The 18,543-nt window shown below is 37.8% G+C and overlaps 1 protein-coding gene across 5 annotated transcripts in view; it reads left to right on the top strand.

Annotated features, from left to right (window-relative positions):
* The first annotated feature begins 385 nt into the window (after nucleotides 1-385).
* Nucleotides 386-18,543, top strand: part of ZNF638 (zinc finger protein 638) — a 111,174-nt gene continuing 93,016 nt past the window's right edge. For 4 of the 5 annotated variants that reach the window (XM_081069438.1, XM_081069437.1, XM_081069436.1 and 1 more), the window contains exon 1: nucleotides 396-561. In XM_081069438.1, the coding sequence (XP_080925564.1) occupies nucleotides 446-561 (116 nt within the window). In that variant the 5' untranslated portion in view covers nucleotides 396-445. Of the gene's footprint in view, nucleotides 562-18,543 lie in introns of all 5 variants that reach the window. The other variant, XM_081069435.1, reaches the window with a different exon arrangement.

The following is an 18,543-nucleotide window of genomic DNA, read 5'->3' as shown; positions in this document are numbered from 1 at the left end:
TTCTCCTGTGTCCCGAAGCACTGTGGCTGGCTCTCAATAGGTGTTCTATTATATAAAAAAGGAAAGATAGAGACCCCGAAGAATCAGAAGTGCTCTGAAAGTCTTAGACTCGCCGGGATCTTTTATTTGCAAAAACTGCATCCCCTCCGACTCCTCACCCACTTGAAACACACGTTTCACATCCCGGCGACGCCGCATCCCGGACTGCTCTCGCTGAAGGGCGAGGAGCGCTGAGCCCGCGGCGTGGGTGGGCCGCAGGACTTGCTCCAGCCCCGCCCCTCCCCGCCCCGCCCCGCCCCGCCCCCGGCTTCCCGCGCTCCGTGCACATTGGCTGTCCTCGGGAGTGGGAGGGGCCCGCTGCGCGCAGTCGGGCGCCCTGGGGCCCAAGGGACCGCGAGCGCGGCGCGCCGGGAGCTGTGCGGACTCTGCTCGCCGGCCGCTGGCGATGCCCCGGGACCGCGTTCCTGCCGGGGCTACAACCCGGGCGGCAGCCGGGGCCGCGGCGCCGAGCTCCGTCTCCGGGACCGCCGCGGTGGCGCGAGCTACCGACCCTCTGAAGCGGTGAGCTCTTCCTTTGCCCCCTGGGTCCCCGCCCTCGTGGGTGCTTGCGAGCAGTTGGCGGTGGGTGGGCGAGCCGGCAGGGTCCGCGCCCCGGCATCCTCGCGTCGCGTGGTTCGGGCCCAGATCACGTCCGGCTCCCCGCCCTCCCGGGGCTGGCACTCCCCCCATCGGTTGGGCTGTAGCGCGGAGCAAGCGGTGTGTGCGGAGGCGCCCTCTGGTCCGCGGAGCGAGTAGCTGCGGAACGAGTGCCTCGCCGACACTTGTTGCTCGGCTTCGCAGCCCCAGCAACTCGCCTCCGGATCTGGACGGGCCCGGTGGACGCTGCGCGGTGCGGGCAGGTCTTGGGACATCACGGTGAAGTAAAGTATCATTTGTACAGCAGGGCGATTGGGGCGGGGGGGTGGTGACGAGCTGTCGCCAGATTGCCTCGTGTTCACTTCTAAGGCGGGGCAATAGCTCCTTCGAACGTGAGATCTTTTTAAAGATTGCTCTTTTTTTTTTTTTTAAAGACATTGTAGAATTGCATAATATGGTGTGTCTCCTCCAAAAATAGTTTTTGATGTCAGGGTAGTCATTTGAATGCAACACGGACACTTTTGTTTCCTAAGTAAGTTTTGAACTTGCTTATTTTAGAGTAGTAGATTCATTTCATTAAAGGAATTCTCAAAGAACGGAAAGATAAAAGAAGCCCTGCGTAGTGTCTTGACTCATCAATTTTGAGGGATTTCCACCCCCCGCCCGCGCCCCGGTTTGCTTGGGTTTGCTTCCACCACTGCATACCCAGGTTCCAGATTTTGGAGCGGTGCAGCCCCAGTCCCACCCGGCTGCACAGCCCAGGGAACATCGGCCACGCCCCGGAGCCCCGCTGCGCCTGCAGACTCCGCCTGCAGACTTGACGCTGTCCGGAGTTCTTTGCAGCGATTTGCCTGTTGGAGAGTCCCCAGGAAGCCGAGCTGCATACTTGTTAAGACACTGCTCACGTCTCAGCCTGGGGACACTTCGTAGCAGCAGTAGCTCTTTCTTTTCACCCTTGTGGCCTGAGTTCTTTCGCTGGAGCGGGCTGAGCGGACGCTTACAATTGACGTGAATTGCTCTCCCAGTCTTTGTGGCGTTTATTTCGAGTTGATGGGAGCCGGGAGTGGAGAGAAAGCAGTTTTGCAGAACGGAACGCTCTAGTGTTATGTCACACTTCTTGGCGCTGGTTTCAAGGTCCAAGTTCTGGTGACGATGTTTCAGCCTACTTTGCCCTTTCCCAAGCCCCCGTGGGTTAGTTTGAGTCAAAAAGGACTGCCTATCTTATCCCGTAAGGGTTAGGAAAAAGGATTGCTGGCTTGAGAAAAACATGCTGGAATTGAGAGTGCCAACTTCCAAGGACCAGAAGATTATGGAGTTTTCTTTTTTAAGTGAGGGCATAGTGGAGACTGTACAATACTGTAATTATTTGTTAGGGGGTTGGGAAATAAGAAAAGCCGCTCTCTTTTATTCAGTGGTTAGGAAAAGTAAGTACCTCAAATGCACCCTTTAAAATTGCTAATGCTGCTGTGAATTCTCTTGTAAAGTCACAAAGCACCTTTGTCTTTCCTGTAAACATATTTTTGCATATGCTTGCAGGACTTGGGTAGTGCTTTGCAGTCCCTAGTTTTCAGAATTCTTGGTGACTTCTGATTTGAACTCCAAGAAGTGTATTTTAGGGAGGGCAGGGTGCTATAAAATGTAGTAATTCTTTTCCTTATGCTTCTGGGGACGTTTCGTGGTGGCCAAGAAAATTCGTTTAATACTGGTCTAGGAGAATAGAATAGTTTAAAGAATTTGTTGGAGGTTGCTCTTTTTAAAAAAAGTTACATCGTTTTCATTATGGTTTCTAGAATTGTATACTGTGCTGTATCTTATCCAAAAATATTTTTTAATGTCAGAGTAATTTGAATGCAATACTGACACTTGTTTCTTAAATACTAAGTTTTGAGTTTTCTTATTTTGTGGCAATAATGCTATCTTTCATTAAAGAAATTTTACAAAATACAGAAAAATAAAAGAAAAAATGTATGTTGTTTGAATCGTCGATTTTGAAAGACTATTTTCCCCCAATTTACTTAGTTCTGCTTTCACCCACAACTGCATACCCAGCTTCCAAATTTGGAATGGTGTTAATAGTGTTGAATATGCTATTTCTAGGAGTGGGGGGTTTATAGGTTGTATTAAAATTTTAATTTTTCTCCAATGAAATGTCAGCACAAGCAGAGACTATTATGGCATTTTTTTCATTCAAGAAAGGGATATGATGATAACATGCTTTAATAATTTTTTAAATTAATTTCAGGTGTACAAAACAATGTATTAGACATTTACACCCCTCATAAAGTGCTAAACCCCTCCCCCAATCTACTACCCCTGTTAAAATTCCATTCACTCTATTCCTTATGCTATGCCCCAAACCCTGTGACCATATATATTATTAAATTATAGTTGACATTGTCATAATTTTGAGTATTATAACTGCTAACATTGAATACTATAATTTTTCTAATGTCGTTAAGTTGGACGGCTTTGAGAACTTGAGTCTGTCATCTCTCAGTGACATGTCATTGCTAAAAGAGCTCTTTTTCTTTGCAGCTGTGGTTTTGATATCAAGGTTTGTTGCCCTCTTTTTTGAATTTTTGACATGTTACATGTGCAAAATTTTGCAGTGTGAGATTTTGGGATTTACTGGGGTACCTGTAGACTCACAGATGGAATCAGTAAAGCATCCTCTAAGTACTTTCCCCTAAGTATTTTATATTTACTTTCCCACTAACAGTTAATTAGGTTTTTGGAGGGCATTTTGCCCACACTCATTAACATTCTTGAATTTTTAAATACATTTTGCCCCAGCAATTCCACTTCTAGGAATTTATTCTAAGGAAATAATAATGGATATGTACACAGGGTTAGTTACTGGGATGGTTTGTTGCAATTTTGTTTCTGATGATGAAACTTTGGAAACAATATCTCTATGTAGGGAAATGGTAAAAATGATAAAATAAATTAAATGATAGAATATATATGATGTAATAATTCATAATATATTTATATATTAATCCATATGTTAATATAATGTAAACTTATGAAGAAATTTGAGAAAATTAAAAGATGGTATATTACAATATCAGGGTAAAAAAACCCCAAATTCTTAAAAAGTCTAACTTTTCCATTTTGGTTAACAGAAGTACAAAAAGATCTGAAGTATAGTAAAGATTATGCTTAATCTAATATTCAGGCTTGGCACTTTGAGAGGAATTCTTGTACATAGCAAAGTTTAAAAACCCTTGAGCTACATTGAAAGAAGGGAAAAACAGGCAGGCAATATTCACGTATCTAGGCATTGAAACCACTCTGCCTTTGACATCATTGAATTCCTAGGAATGAATGGGGAGTTTTCAAGTTTCCCTGCTTATCCACAGGCTTACTCCTTTCTATTTTATTTGAACCCTTATAATCTTAATACAGATTAATAGACTTTCTGTTGTGAGGATTGAAAGACTGACAGTTATATTCTCAAATTGGCATGTAAGCATGCAGGTTCAGGATGTCGCTATGTGATTGCACTGTACATCAAAATGTTAAAAATACCATATTTCCCCGAAAAGAAGACCGGGTCTTATATCAATTTTTGCTCCAAATAGACGCATTAGGGCTTATGTTCAGGGGATGTCATCCTGAAAAATCATGCTTATTTTCCGATTAGGTCTTATTTTTGGGGAATATTATCTCTGCAAAGATGAGATTTAGGGTATTGATTATTTTCATAATTTCTCAAAGTTTTGAAGATAGTTATATTTTAATTTGGTACCAAAATGAAGAAGTAAGGCTTAAAATTTAAAAAAAAAATTTTTTTTGAGTAGGCAATAATTTCACAGGGTTAAAAATCAAGAAGTAAAGAAAGTATACAATGGAAAAAAATCCCCCCCCCCCCCCCCCGTTGCTCATCTCCTCAATTCCCTTTGGTCCAATTCGCCTGCCCTGGGTTATTGTTATTACTAGTTTATTGCTTCTCCTTCCAGAGATACTTGATGCATAGCTGAGCCAAAACAGACAGTATACATTTTCCCCTTCTTGGCTGTATTTGCAGTTTTCTTCTGTGGCTCTTTCCACGTGACAGTGAAGCATAGAGATCTTTCCGTACCAGTACATAGAGTGTCCTCAACAAAAGTTTTTTTTCTAAGAAGTGATTAGTACAGAAAGAGAGAATATAAACAGAAGATAGACTTTGATCAAAATACTAAAGAGACAATTAAAAGAAGAGCTTTCTTTATGGTTGTGGTGTTGAATACAAGACTCTTGCTAAGTGAAGAGGAAATCACTTGGACTACTTATACCTTATGTAAGGGGTTGTAAAACCTTCCAGTTTATTAATCATTAAATTATTATTTTTTAAATTTTACTTTAAAATCAAAGTAATATACATCATTGGAAAAAGAAAGCAGGTCTTAAAAATTTACCACAAAAATATGACACACAAGTTCATTCCTCTGTAGTCCTTATTTCTTTCTTTGGAAGCAACTACTTTCAACTCTTAACTTTTTCTTCTAGTATTTACCTCTGTCTTTCTAAAAAGTATACTTTATAATTACTTCTTAACTTCAGTGTTAGATATTTATTGACTTTTTTGATAAATTGAGAGTAGATAAAGTAAGGTGAGAATTTAATTCCTTTTCCTATTCTACGTCCACGTCTTCCATAATTTCAGTTGAGATTTAGGTAAATCAGTAGTTAGGTTTTATTTATATTATTATGATTAGGTAAATATGATTAGCTTTTGAGCCAAAGGATAAACTTACGATTGTTTCTTTCATTTATCTAATTTTCTATCAGCATGTGGTTATTTTTTCCAAATGCTCAAACAAATGCAAGTATCTATTAATTTCATTTTTCCTTAACACTTTCTTCCCGTAGATCTCATTCTTCATACTCTAATCTGGTCTGGTTCTAGGTTTGCATCAACCTGAAGATTAGTATCGTTAAAGAGATAAAGAAAGAGATTGCACCCATAAAATAAGAATTGGGTGCTATGGAAACAATCAGAGAACAAGAAAGTTCTCTAGGAAACTAAAAATATGCTAGACAAATTGTAATTCTGAATGGAAGAACGGCAAGATAAAATTCTCTAGGTTTTGTGCATAGCCGATGTCATGGGACTTCACATCTCTCTCTGTTTGAATCCTGTTACCTAGATCCTGGTTTGGATTACTGAATAATTTTGGTAAAGTACTTATTCAAGTTACTGTGTAAGAGACGATACATTTTCTAAGTCGTTGCTCGTCTCAGAAATGTCTTTATTCTACCCTTACACTTGAATTGTAGTTTGGCTGAATATAGAAGTCTAGGTTTTTCCTCAGAATTTTTAAAGATGTAATTTTAGTGTGTCTGTTGTCATTATTACTGTTAAGAAATCTGATATCATTAAGTTTCACATACCTTTATTTATGGGTTGTTTTTACTTTCTGAAAACTTCTTAGAATCTTCTCTCCGGCATTCTGAAATTTTATGGTTATATGACCTTGATGTGATTATTTTTTTTCACTCATTGTGCTCTGCATTTGTTGAGCCCTTTCAACCTGAGGCCTCTTTCCCCTCCCGCCCTCCCCAGTCTGGTAAAATTTACTTTAATAATTTCTTCCTTTCCATTTATTCTGCTCTCTCTTTCTCTTTAGTTGGGTTTTGGATCTCCTGGATTGATCTTTTAATTTTCTTGTCTTCTCTCTTCTGTTTTTCATCTCTTTCTTTTTTTCTCAACTTCTCTGGACAAGTTTTTCAGCTTTATTTTCTAGCCCTTCTATTCTGAATTTCATTTTGATTATCATATTTTTAATTTTATAGAGCTCTTGTTCTCTGCTTTTTTTCCATAGCATCTTCTTATGAATGCAATATATTTTCTTATCTTTTTAAAGATATTAATTGTTTTTATTTTTGGACTTTGCTTTCGCTTTTTTCATTATTTTTGCCTTTTGCAGTCCTTTTTTCCTCTTTGGCTTTTCAGTTTCTTTAGGGAGAAGCCTCCAGTCCTTTGCATTGTGGGATATAATCCTGGATGTCATCATTCTGGGAGCAGGGCCAATGAATGGGAGTGTGTCTAGAGTCCCAAGACCACTCCAGGTCCAGTGATTTGCTAGGAGGACTCATAGAACTCAGCATATAGTCGTACTCACAGCTATGATTTATTACAGCTGAAAGGATACAAAGCAAAATCAGCAAAGGGGAAACGTACCTGGGGTGAAGCCCAGAGGAAACCAGATGCAAGTTTCCAAGAATTCTTTCCCAGTGGAGTCACACAGTATGCGCTTAGTTCCTCCAGCATTGAATTGTGACAACATTCACAATTGTTGTGTTGTCTATCAGGACAGCTCATTAGAGACTCAGTGCCCTAGGTTTTTATTGAGGACTGCTCACATAGGTACCCTCTGCCTAGCCTGCACCAAAATTCCAAACTGCCAGAGGAAAGCAGGTGTTCAGCACAAATCACATTATTTGTTCAGACTATGTTTAGGCACGTTAAACCACTCTTGTGAGTTAGGGAATGGTGGGAACCTTCCTGAAATCAGAGTTCACAAGTGAAAGCCAAGAGCTAACCCTGCAAGTAAGCCTCTTAAAGGATAGCAGTCTCAGGCCTACGTATTATGTTAATTCTTTTCTGTACACTGACTGAGGTCCCATAGTTTAATATGTAGGCTTTCAGTTAACCTCATTAGTATTATTGGTTCATAAACATCTAGCCATCACCAAGGCAAAGGGTCAGGACAAGCTCTCTCCTAGTGTACACACCCATGCACACTCAGGTTGCTCTGGAAGTGGAGGTGACAATGCCAGGACTGTAGTGCAGAGCTGTGTAAAGTACTAAGCAGGGAGGCACCATGTACTAAGGCTGCAATGTGAATGGCACCCGCTGAAGGAGTGCAGTGCAGTGGCCCAGAGTGCTTCAGAGCTCCAGGATTTGAATCCCTGTTTGTGTAATTCCACAGTCTGTGCTTTTTACCGTGTTTTCCCGAAAATAAGACTTACCCGGACAATCAGCTCTAATGCGTCTTTTGGAGCAAAAATTAATGTAAGACCCAGTCTTATTTGACTATAATATAAGACCGGGTATAATATAATATAATATGATATAATATAATATAACATAACATAATACCATACTGGGTCTTATATTAATTTTTGCTCCAAAAGATACATTCGAGCTGATTGTCTGGCTAGCTTTTATTTTTGGGGAAACAGTACTTTGGTTAGGATCACCCAATCAATCCCTCTTGTCCTATATACAGGGGTACCAAAAAATGTATACAAGTGGACACTGGTCAGTGCTGCTCAAGCAGTAGTTCGCCATAATCAGAAGTGTCTGGACACTGATGGTAACCATTTTGAGCATCTCTTGTAATTGCAGAAGTCAAATGTGACTTTCAAATGTGACTTGTATTCATCTTTGGTTATTGGTATATATTATTACAATTTTAACACAGTTTTCCTTTCTTAAAATGTATGTACATTTTTTGGGGCACCCTCTGTATATGTGATGTGGAAGGATAATTTTAAAAAATGGGTAAAATCATAATTCTCATATAGATATAAAACGAACAAGTGTTGAAGATTTTATTCAACTCATTAATTAAATGAAGGAACTGGTAAGATGTTACAGCTAGTTCAAAGAGAGAATCCAAAGAACAGACACATTTATAGATCAGGAATGTTGAAACGAACGTGCAAATGAAAGCAGAGCTGGCCTTTTCCACAGCAGAAGGGAGTCCACTGAACCTCCATCAGCCAGAATTTGCATGCCTAGAGGTAAGAGTTATTGTGCATCACTATCAGTTTTCTTCAGTAGAAACCAATAAAGTAAAATAGCCCAACAGCAATGAAAGGCTAGGATCAGATAATCTGGAAGAGTGTGATCTAAACAAAGCATAGTTTTTCCTTGAAGCACACATTTTTTCCTACAAAACTCATCGAGCAAAATTTTGATTTTAATTTGCCTGCCCACGTAAAAGTATGTATTTGAAAATCATGGTTGACAGAGAAGTTACATTTAACATTGAAATGAATAAATTTATATTCTGGGTTTGTTTTGTTAGCTAGGTATTGTTTAAGCAAGTTGTTTAGATTTATAAGGCAAGCCAGTGATGTGCTAAATAGATAATTTAGAATGCTGCTCACTTTGGTCCCAGACTGGTTTTCTTACCAATAACTGACAGTGGCTGGCAATTTTTTAAAGTTCAACAGACTTGAACTTGGAGGGCATCAAAATAAGTAAGCCTCAGTCCTGTATTCTCACTGGAGAGACAGCTTTGTACATAGTGAACCGTTGTACAGTGTGGTGGCAACAGTGTGATATAGAATCACAAAGGAGGTAGCAATGAGTTCTGGCCAGGAAGTTAACATTTCATCAGGGCTGTCTACATGAGAATGTCCAAACTTGTAGAAAATTTTTATAAAATTTAACTTGAGTCAAACAGGATATGCCTGGAAGCAAGATCTCAGCAGACTGAGGAAAATGCTTCTCGGAATGGTGGTCTACAGCTTCTTTAATGCATTTTTTATTTAAGGAGGGAAGATGACATAAAGGTGGGAGAAAACAAAACAGGAATTGCATTACAGAATAGTTAACCAAATTGTGTACTCTTAGGGTGGTTTTGATTCAGAGGCATTTCAAAGATGCAGAAGCAATGCTTAAGGCTTAAGGCAAAGGTAGAGCCTTTTTTTTTTTTTTTTTTTTTTTTTTTGCTGAAGAAGTTAGATGCTTGGGGCGTGACTACCCACCATGACCTGCCAGTTAGGAATGTATGATCAGATCACCCTGTGAGATTACTTTGTGTAGAACCCCTTTTTCATCCTCAAGGTCGTGGAGGGCAACTAGAATTTAACCAGAATGATTTTTCCAGTTATGTAAATATGGGAACTTCTGAGTATGCTTCCAAATAGAAAGCCAATCTCCTAGATGATCCCCATACCTAGCCTCCTGGTATCCGTACCTTTGTGTAGGCCCCTCCCACATTGTATCAGAATTGGACTGTACACGTGGTAGAAGTAGCAATGTGTGTGGATTCCAAGGCTTGGTCATAAAAGACATTGCTGCCTCCACCTTGGTCTCTTGGCTTGCTTGTTCTGAGGGAAACCAACTGTCATGTTGTGGGAACACTCAGGTAGCCCTATGAAGAGGCTCAAATGGGAAGAAACGGAATTTCATCCGGGCCAAGAACCACCTACCTAGAGAGTATATCTCCTAGCTTCTTTGGTAGATAAGGTTTATTTTTGTGACTAAGTTCTTGGGAGCAGCAGAGATGTGTACAATTTCTGGCACTTGCCTTTAAAACAGAGTTTCTCAATCTTTTTACTATCACTCCCATTAGGAACCTTTTTAGATATTTTTTTCCTAGTTGCCCCCATGAAATTTTAATACCTCAGATATTTTATATATCTGTATACACTGTATGTGAATCTCTGTGCTTCATCCATAAAAAGACTAAAATTCTTTTGCCCCCTTGTGGGTAATGTCCCTGTTGAGAATGCATGCTTTTAAAAAGGGACTGGGTTTGCTCTCTCTTTCTTCCTTCATGTGAGCTGGAAGGCAGAATTGTGCAATGAGCTAACTTCAACTGGGCAGACAAAAGGAGAATGCAAGCAACAAGATAGAAGGAATCTGGAGGCTTATGTGTAGGTTCATAGAACAAAGCTACTAGCCTATGTCTAGACAGTTAATTGAGAAAGAAACAGTCTTTGATCTTCTTTAAGCCATCTTATTTTAGGGCCTTTGTTGCAGAAGCTTAGCCTGTATTCTAACAAGTGTGCATCCTAGTTCTTCAAAATTGTTTAGAAATTTTAAATATGTGCTCTGTGAGTTCCGTGTCACCCTGGTCTGTTTACCTATGAGTATAGAAGTGTTTTTTACCTTTCTGCCATCTGCAGACACCTTATGATTACCAGTACTGTGAATTGTATAAGTATTAACATTATTCGATCCAGAATTTGGGCATATCTAGCTGATACCTCAATCATTGAACCAAGGGCTTACCATGCTTTATCTCATTGCATGTATTGCTAGTTTGCTGTAGTTTTGTTGGTTTATTAACCTTTAGTTTTAAAGCAGTAGAGTATACTGACTAAGAGCACACATAGGATCTTCTGTAAATTCAGTTCCCTCATCTGTAAAATTGGTCTAATAGTAGTACCTACCTCCCAAGGTTTTATGAAGATTAAACAAGATAATGCTAGTAAATTATTGAGTGTATTACATAATTTGTACTGTGTCAATAAATAGTCATTACTTTTATTACAGGGAATAATTTAAGGTACATTTCAGAAACTTGAAAAGGTAGTATTTAAGAATTTAATTCAAAACTTCAATAAAATCATAATATGAACAAATAAAAAAGGCAATTGAGAATGGAATAGGAGACCACTGTGGTTTCAAGTAACCTTTAGGGTATTGAAAGTTGTCTAAGGACAATGATTTCCAAAGTATGGTTTCTAGTGCAACTGCCTCAGTATCACCTGGGAACTTACTGCAAAAGCAAATTCTTGGGCCTTACCTCAGACCCACTAAATGAGAAACCCTAAGTGTGGGGCCCAATAATCTGTTTTAACAAGCTCTCCAGGTGATTCTGATTGTGTTCAAGTTTGAGCAGCACTTTCTTTTCAAGGAGGTTCCCTTGAAAAGTAAGCTAGTTCACCAGTACTGGCCTCCCTTCAGCCTCCATGCTGGGTATTTGCTGGCACCAGGTGCCAAGGAAGGTGGGAATGAAATGTGTGTCTGAAAGCAGGGGTATCCCTTTATCTTGGGGTAACCACCATTAACATGCTGGTTGTCATGCTTTCATACATCTATTTATGTATATACACATGAATATGTTTAAGTTTACACAGATGAGATCATATTCACACTTTTTGATAGGCACTTTTTGTTTAATCTTTCCCTTCTTATGTACCACATCTTAGCAATGTAATCATACATTAGTATACACACACACACACACACACACACAGCTATACTTTTCTTCATCTTCATATGTGTATCATATATAGATACAATATATAGGAGTTTTTCTCTAATAGTAATTCATCTGGTCAAATTTTCTATTCTTGAGTCAATGTTCATAATCTATATTTTGCTAAAAAACTCATTCATTTTCTTTTTGTTTTTTAAATTCATTGCACATGATATTCTCTTGTAGTTTATTTAAGCTTTTTGCTATCTCTTTTCTTATTTCTAATCCTGTGCATTTTTGTTCAGCCCTCTCCCTCCTTCCCCACTCTGCCAAAATCACGGTTTTGTTTTATTCTTTCAAAGAACAAGCTTTTGGATTTACATATCCTTGCTATTACTTTAAAAATGCACCCTTAGGTTTATTTTTATTCATTCCTGCTTCCTTTTGTCTTTTGCTTTTCCTCCTTTTTCCTTACTTTGAATAATATTTTTTTCACATTTTAAAAAATCTTTTAATGACGTAGGCATTTAAAGCTCTAAAATTTCCTCTGAGGACTGTTTTAGCTACTAGGGTGGTATCTCACTGGTTTTTCCCCCTTTTTCTCCTTTTCATCATCTTCTAAATAGTTTGTAATCCAAAGCTTGTTTAGTAGGATGTTTGTTCATTTTCAAGTATTTATGATTTTTAAAAATCTTTTTATTTGGAATTTTATTGAATGTTTAGAGAGTATGACATGTAAAATCTCTACTTAAAATTTTTTTTTCATCCATTGTTTACTCTAAATGACATAGTTGCTTGAGCACTTTTCTGTAGGTTTTTTTCACTTTTCATAAAGAAGGATGGAATTAATAATTTCTTCTCAGGTAGGCAGAATATGTACCTTGTATTTAAGAGCTTTGACATGAACTGGCTACAGAAACAGAATAAGAATTTCTCATCCCAGGAGTTTTCTTGTTTTTCTACAAAAACTTTCTACAAGTTTAAACTACAAGCATAGTTTAAAAAATTTAAACAGCTCCATTTTGAGCTGTTGTCTTAGAACGAGGGCAGTTTGAATGACAAAAGTTAGGAGGTGAGGCTATTGAAAAACCAAAACCTAAAAATAAATAAATAAATAAATAAATAAATAAATAAATAAATAAATAAGAAAGAAAGAAAAACCAAACCCCCCAAAAGTTAGGCTTTTTAGATGAATCTGAGTGTTCCTGGCAGTTAACCAGGTTTGGTAGAAGATTGTTAAGCTTCAGCTAAAAAGAGGAGGCTTTTCTGTGCAAAAAGACTACTATTTACTTTGCTAGTTTTACTAAGAATATATTAGGTTGGTGCAAAAGTAAAATCGCGGTTTAAAAGGTTAAAAATAACGGCAGAAACCGCGATTACTTTTGCACCAACCTAATAGACTGATGTTGACAGGACTTAAATCTCACGGTGGGTTAGTGAGGGGATGGAGGGGAAGGTGTCCCAAATTGATGGCCTGTGGACCACATGTTGGGTCCTCACAGTATTCTGTTTTTTTTTTGTTTTTTTTAATTGGGGAATGTTGGGGAACAGTGTGTTTCTCCAGGGCCCATCAGCTCCAAAGTCAAGTCGTCCTTCAATCTTGTTGTGGAGGGCGCAACTCAGCTCCAAGTCTAGTCGCTGTTTTCAATCTTTAGTTGCAGGGGGCGCAGCCCACCATCCCATTAACCCCCATCTTTGTTGTTGAAAGCTCACACTCTAACCAACTGAGCTATTTGGCCGCCAGTTTTCTATGTGTTTGAATTAGTTGTCAACACTTTAAAATAAAGCAGTCTCTCTCTCTCCCTCCGTCGTTCCCTCCCGAATTTCCAGCTTTTAAAGACTTGGAAGCTCTGAGAAGGCTGCCAATAGGCTGGAGCCGGGGAGCACCTACCTCCTTTAGAGAGGTACCTGCTCTTCACTTACACCACCCCCACCATTCCCTCTTACCCCCAGTGTCTAGGCTAAGTGTCAGTAGTCATTTATCCTTTGCACTTGTGCTGCTGTTTTTCCACTATAGTTTTATTATAAGAAAGAAGGACAATGTATTTTGGGTTCACTTTTCTCTCAAAAGTGGGGAAAGAAAAAGGCTTTTTCATTATTTTTTTTTTTAAAGGAAAGAGATATTTTTGTGTGTAGAAGTAAAGAATTGTTTTGTGAATGAAAGTAAAGAATATTGCTGTTTGAATATGCAAACAAAGTGTATCTATGTCAAAAGAATGCAAATTAAGATGAAATTTTAAAACCAACCATGCATAGTAAGTATAATACCCAAACTACTCTACAGGAAAGACACAATAGGGTTTGTTTTTGAATGGGAATTAAATAAACGATGCCCTATGATGTGTAGTTATTTATTTGGTTAAAAAAGTTTCCAGGGCATCAGTACCTGATATAGACGGTAAGTTCCTAAACAGTACCTTTTGAGTAGAGCCAAAATTACGTACCTCAAACAGAAACAAATATGTGAATAAATAAATAAAAGTGGAAATACAATTTTATAGCATAGTGAAGATATGACTGAGAATTTAAAATGTTTACATTACAAATTTAACTTATAGCATTTTCAATTTAAGCTCATGAAAACGCATATGTAGATAATACCACACAGTCAACAATATTTATAGTCTCTGAAAATTTTAATGGGTTGAGGAACTTTTGGATTTGTTGCCCATAAAAAGGCCAATATAGAATGACTCATTTATGTATGTTAGAAAAGTCTGTCAAAATTTAATGAAAATGGTTAAAAATATATTATCTTGATTATAGATAGTACTCCTGGAACAGTGAATAGTTGGGGTTGACATTGGTAACATGTTGAAAGGATAAGACATGGATTTAATAATTTGCTTAATGTAGATTTTACTAGGAATAATTTTAGGCCCAAAGCTTAAAAATGCAACCAATATAGTAATCACCACCATAAATTGGATACTGATTCTTGAACTTCAGATGTTTCAAGGTTTTGCCGGATTTTTGTGGTATGTACAACTCTATTCTCATATATGTAATTTAGGGCTAGAAATGCTTTTTTAACTGTTAAAGGAAACCAATCTGTACTTGTCATTCAAGGGAAAATCTTTGCCTTGGTTTACCAATGAAGAATGGCTCAAAGACTTGGCTTTTGGTTGACATTACAGCTCATCTAAATACTGTAAATATTTCTTTATAGGGGCATTCACAAGGAGTGCCACATTCTATGATTCAGTTCTCTCATTTGTAGCAAATATATGTTTTTTGACAATTTTTTTTTCGGCAAGGAATAATCTGGATTGCTTTCATATACTTAAGTTGGTTTCCAGAAATAAAAATTATGGCCTTAACTTCATTCCAAAAATTATGGAATTTAAGACTGAATTCCAAGGCAAACTCTTTAATTTTATACTTTATGAAAATGCACTAACATTTCTCAATTAATAGCAATAATGTGAATGGACAGCTACAGATGAAAGTGTTAAAAACCAAATAACATTGGAGCACCAGAATTTTGCAAATACCTTTAGATTATCCTACATTTAAAACTCACTATGCAAAAATTTCAGTTTTGTTTGAAAGTGGCTGTGTTTAAGAGGAGTTGTTTTCGCTTATGAAACTCAATTTAAAAAATACTGCTCTTAATTCAAGGATTCAGGGCTGAATTCTATACTATACATTCATGCAACTCTATATGGACATCTGGGTACAGGGGAAAGGGTATCAAGTTTTCGATTTTAGATCAAAGATGTTATGAACTACAAGGAAAATTTAATAATTAAGTGTTCCTATTTTTTAACTTGTATTTTTCAGTTTCAAATTTATAACCTCTAATACCATAAATGCTAGTTACATGTTGAAATTATAGTTCATTAACTATAAGGTGTGATATTAATTCCTGGTATTTGAATTTCCTTTTCTGTTAAGACAGAGGGATTGTAATGGTGGCACTAAATCTTCTTTTTCTAGGTTTGAATCTCTGGTATAATTTGGCTTAACAAGTGTAATTTAGCTTAGGACTTTTTGAAAGTTTTTCTTCTTTCTTTTTTTTTGTTTCCTTTCGGCGGCTTCCTTCTCACCAACTGTTAATGATTCTGCTTCCTATACATTTACTAGGCAGGCCAGTTTGAATGTTTCTATTTACTTCGGCCCAGTGTGGACCCTAAGACTTTGCATCTCGATGGGATCCACTCCTGACTCCAGTTTAAATCTACATACCATATACAAAGGCGGCTCTGCCTAGAAACTGGATTGAGGTGGGGGATCCAGGCTGGGAGTTGGGGCTGTGATCTCTGAGGCTGGAGGATGTTTTAGGATCATCCGCTGGGATGGGCTGGAAGCCTTGCAAAAAGCTTTCAAAAGTCCCAAGCTCAATTACACTTGTTAAGTCAAATTATACCAGAGATTCAAACCTCAAAATAGAAGATTTAGTGCCACCATTACAATCCCTCTGTCTTAACAACTTCAATTATTTTTATTACCAGCCTTTCCCCTATAAGTATTTGAGTTTGTGACTGTTGTTGTAGGTGACAGGTAAAATCTTAGCATTTTCTTGGGGAAGAGGTCTATGAAAATGTAGTGGTCACATCGTTCTAATTAATTATACACTATTACTTATTTTCCTTAACGTAAGCACTAAAACATATTTTCATGGTGGTTTGTTTCATGGTGGCAGTTTTAGGAAATGAAAATCGAAAATTCCTGATTATTTATTTCAACATTGTAAGTACATATTAGCCCTGAAACATGTAACAAGATTTTTTCCATTCACCCTTCTTTCACTCATTCTCTTTGGAATCTTCAACGAGAATTCCCTATGAAAGCTTCAGAGCAAACCATTAAAAAATAACACCCATAACATTTGATAGGATCAGAGGGTCCACCCTGACTCTGTTTACACATGTAATTCTGTTCAGGTGAGGAGTCAGAGGCTGTGCTGTGTTTTGTAATATAACCCCTGAGTTTCTGTTGTTGCCTCATTGAAATGCCTTGGTTTGGGAACAGCTGTCTGCCATCTGTGAGAAGCTGTCTGGTACTCCTCTCTTCCTGGCAGTGCTATCCTCACCCTGGCTCAGATGCAGCTATGGCTCTGCCTTCTCAATTGCTTGCTGTGTGTTGTCTTTTTTTTAAATAGAATTATAGACCTTAAAAGACTCTGTAGTAAAGCTTTAGAAGCAGAAAAAAAATTTGTTTTTTTAATGTTTCCAAACTAGACCCCAAAAACAGAGCAAAAGAGGACAATGAAAAAATGTTTTGCTGAATCTTATATAATTTGTAGGTACTGAGTCATCACTGTTAATATGTCCCTTTTTCCTCCCTAAAGTTCAATGTCTATTTGGGTATTTAAGTTTTAATTTTGTTGACTGTTTAGAAAAAAAATATTTTTTAAGAAATGAGAATTATTAAGGGGGTAAAATGGCTGCTCTCCATTCTTCACACTTCTCCTTGTTCCCTTTTGATCCTTCTTTGGGGTCAGACAGATATAATGGGAGTTATGTTTCTGAATACGCTCTTCGGTGTTTCTCAAGTGTGGTCCCTGTGGCAGCAGTTCTCAGCATCACCTGGGAATTTACTGGAAATGCAAAATCTGGGGCCTCATCCCAGACCTACAGAATGAGAAACTATTGGGTAGTAGGATGAGCAGCAACCTGTGGTGTAATAATCCCTTCAGGTGATTCTGATATATGTAAAGTGTGAGAACCACTGCTCTATATAACTTGAATTATATAACACCTATGTGAGATTTGTACATGGAAACCTATACAAGTTTTCAAACTCTTTTAATGTCTTCCTGCTTTCCTTTCATTGCTTTGGAGTCTGGGATACAGTATATATTATGAACAGCGGACATTGAACCCAGCTGGCTGGGACTTTGTGGTAGCTACAGTCAGTTAACTTCCGTGAATGACAACTGCTAATTGTGGAGGTACTGGGTGAGACAGGGATGCCTGGGGCACTTCCAGAAGAAGTCAGTTAGATCTGGCATCCCAGAAACTATTATTGATCAGGGGGAAACCTGGTTTTGAGATAATGGCCAAGAGCAGTCATTCTCATTCTTGTTACTTAATGTAAGTAATCCATTAGAGAAAAAAAAAAAAGTCTTAAGTCTATGACTTTGTATGTGAAATTGTGTGTTAAATTTTTTTTATTGTGGTAAAATGTATATAACATGAAATTTACTACTTTAGCCATCTGTAAGTATACAGTTCTGTGGTGTTAAGCATATTCACATTGTTGTAAAACCATCACCACTGTCATCTCCAGAACTAACTTTTCAATCATCCCAAACTGAAATTCAGTACCAATTAAGCAATAACTACCCATTCCTGCCTCTCTGTAGCCCCAGATAACCACTGTTTTACCTTCTTTCCTATGAGTTTGACTATTCTAGATTCCTCATATGAGTAATATAATTTTTGTTCTTTTCTGTCTTCTTTTTCTTTTTCTTTTCTGTCTTATTTCACTTAGCTTAATGTCTTAAAGTTTCATCCGTGCTGTAGTCTGTATTGGAATTTCATATTTGTTTTTTTTTTAATTAAAGTTTATTGGGGTGACAATTGTTAGTAAAGTTACACAGGTTTCAAGTGTACAATTCTGTAATACATCATCTATATATCACATTGTGTGTTCACCACCCAGAGTCAGTTCTCTTTCTATCACCATATATTTGATCTGAACTTCGTGTTTTTTAAAGGCAAAATAAAATTCCACTGTATGTATATTACACATTTTGTTTATTCATTCACATATGGGTAAACACAGGTTGTTTCTAACCTTTGGCTGTTGTGAATATAAACACTGGTGTACAAATATCTGTTCAAGTCCCTGCTTTCAGTTCTTTTGGGTATAATTGCTAGTAATTCAATGTAGTTTTTTGAAGAAATGCCATATTGTTTTCCATAGTGACTGTCCCATTTTACATTCCTACCAACAATGCAATGCCCAATATTCCAATTTTTCCACATCCTCAGCAACCTTTATTATTTCTGTCTTTTTTTTTTCCTCTTATAATGGCCATCCTAATGTGTGTGAAGTGGTATTTTGTTGTGGTTTTGGTTTGTATTTC

Source organism: Rhinolophus hipposideros (assembly GCF_964194185.1).
Source record: "Rhinolophus hipposideros genome assembly, chromosome: 12".
NCBI lineage: Eukaryota > Metazoa > Chordata > Mammalia > Chiroptera > Rhinolophidae > Rhinolophus > Rhinolophus hipposideros.
This window is presented reverse-complemented; position numbering and strand designations above follow the sequence as displayed.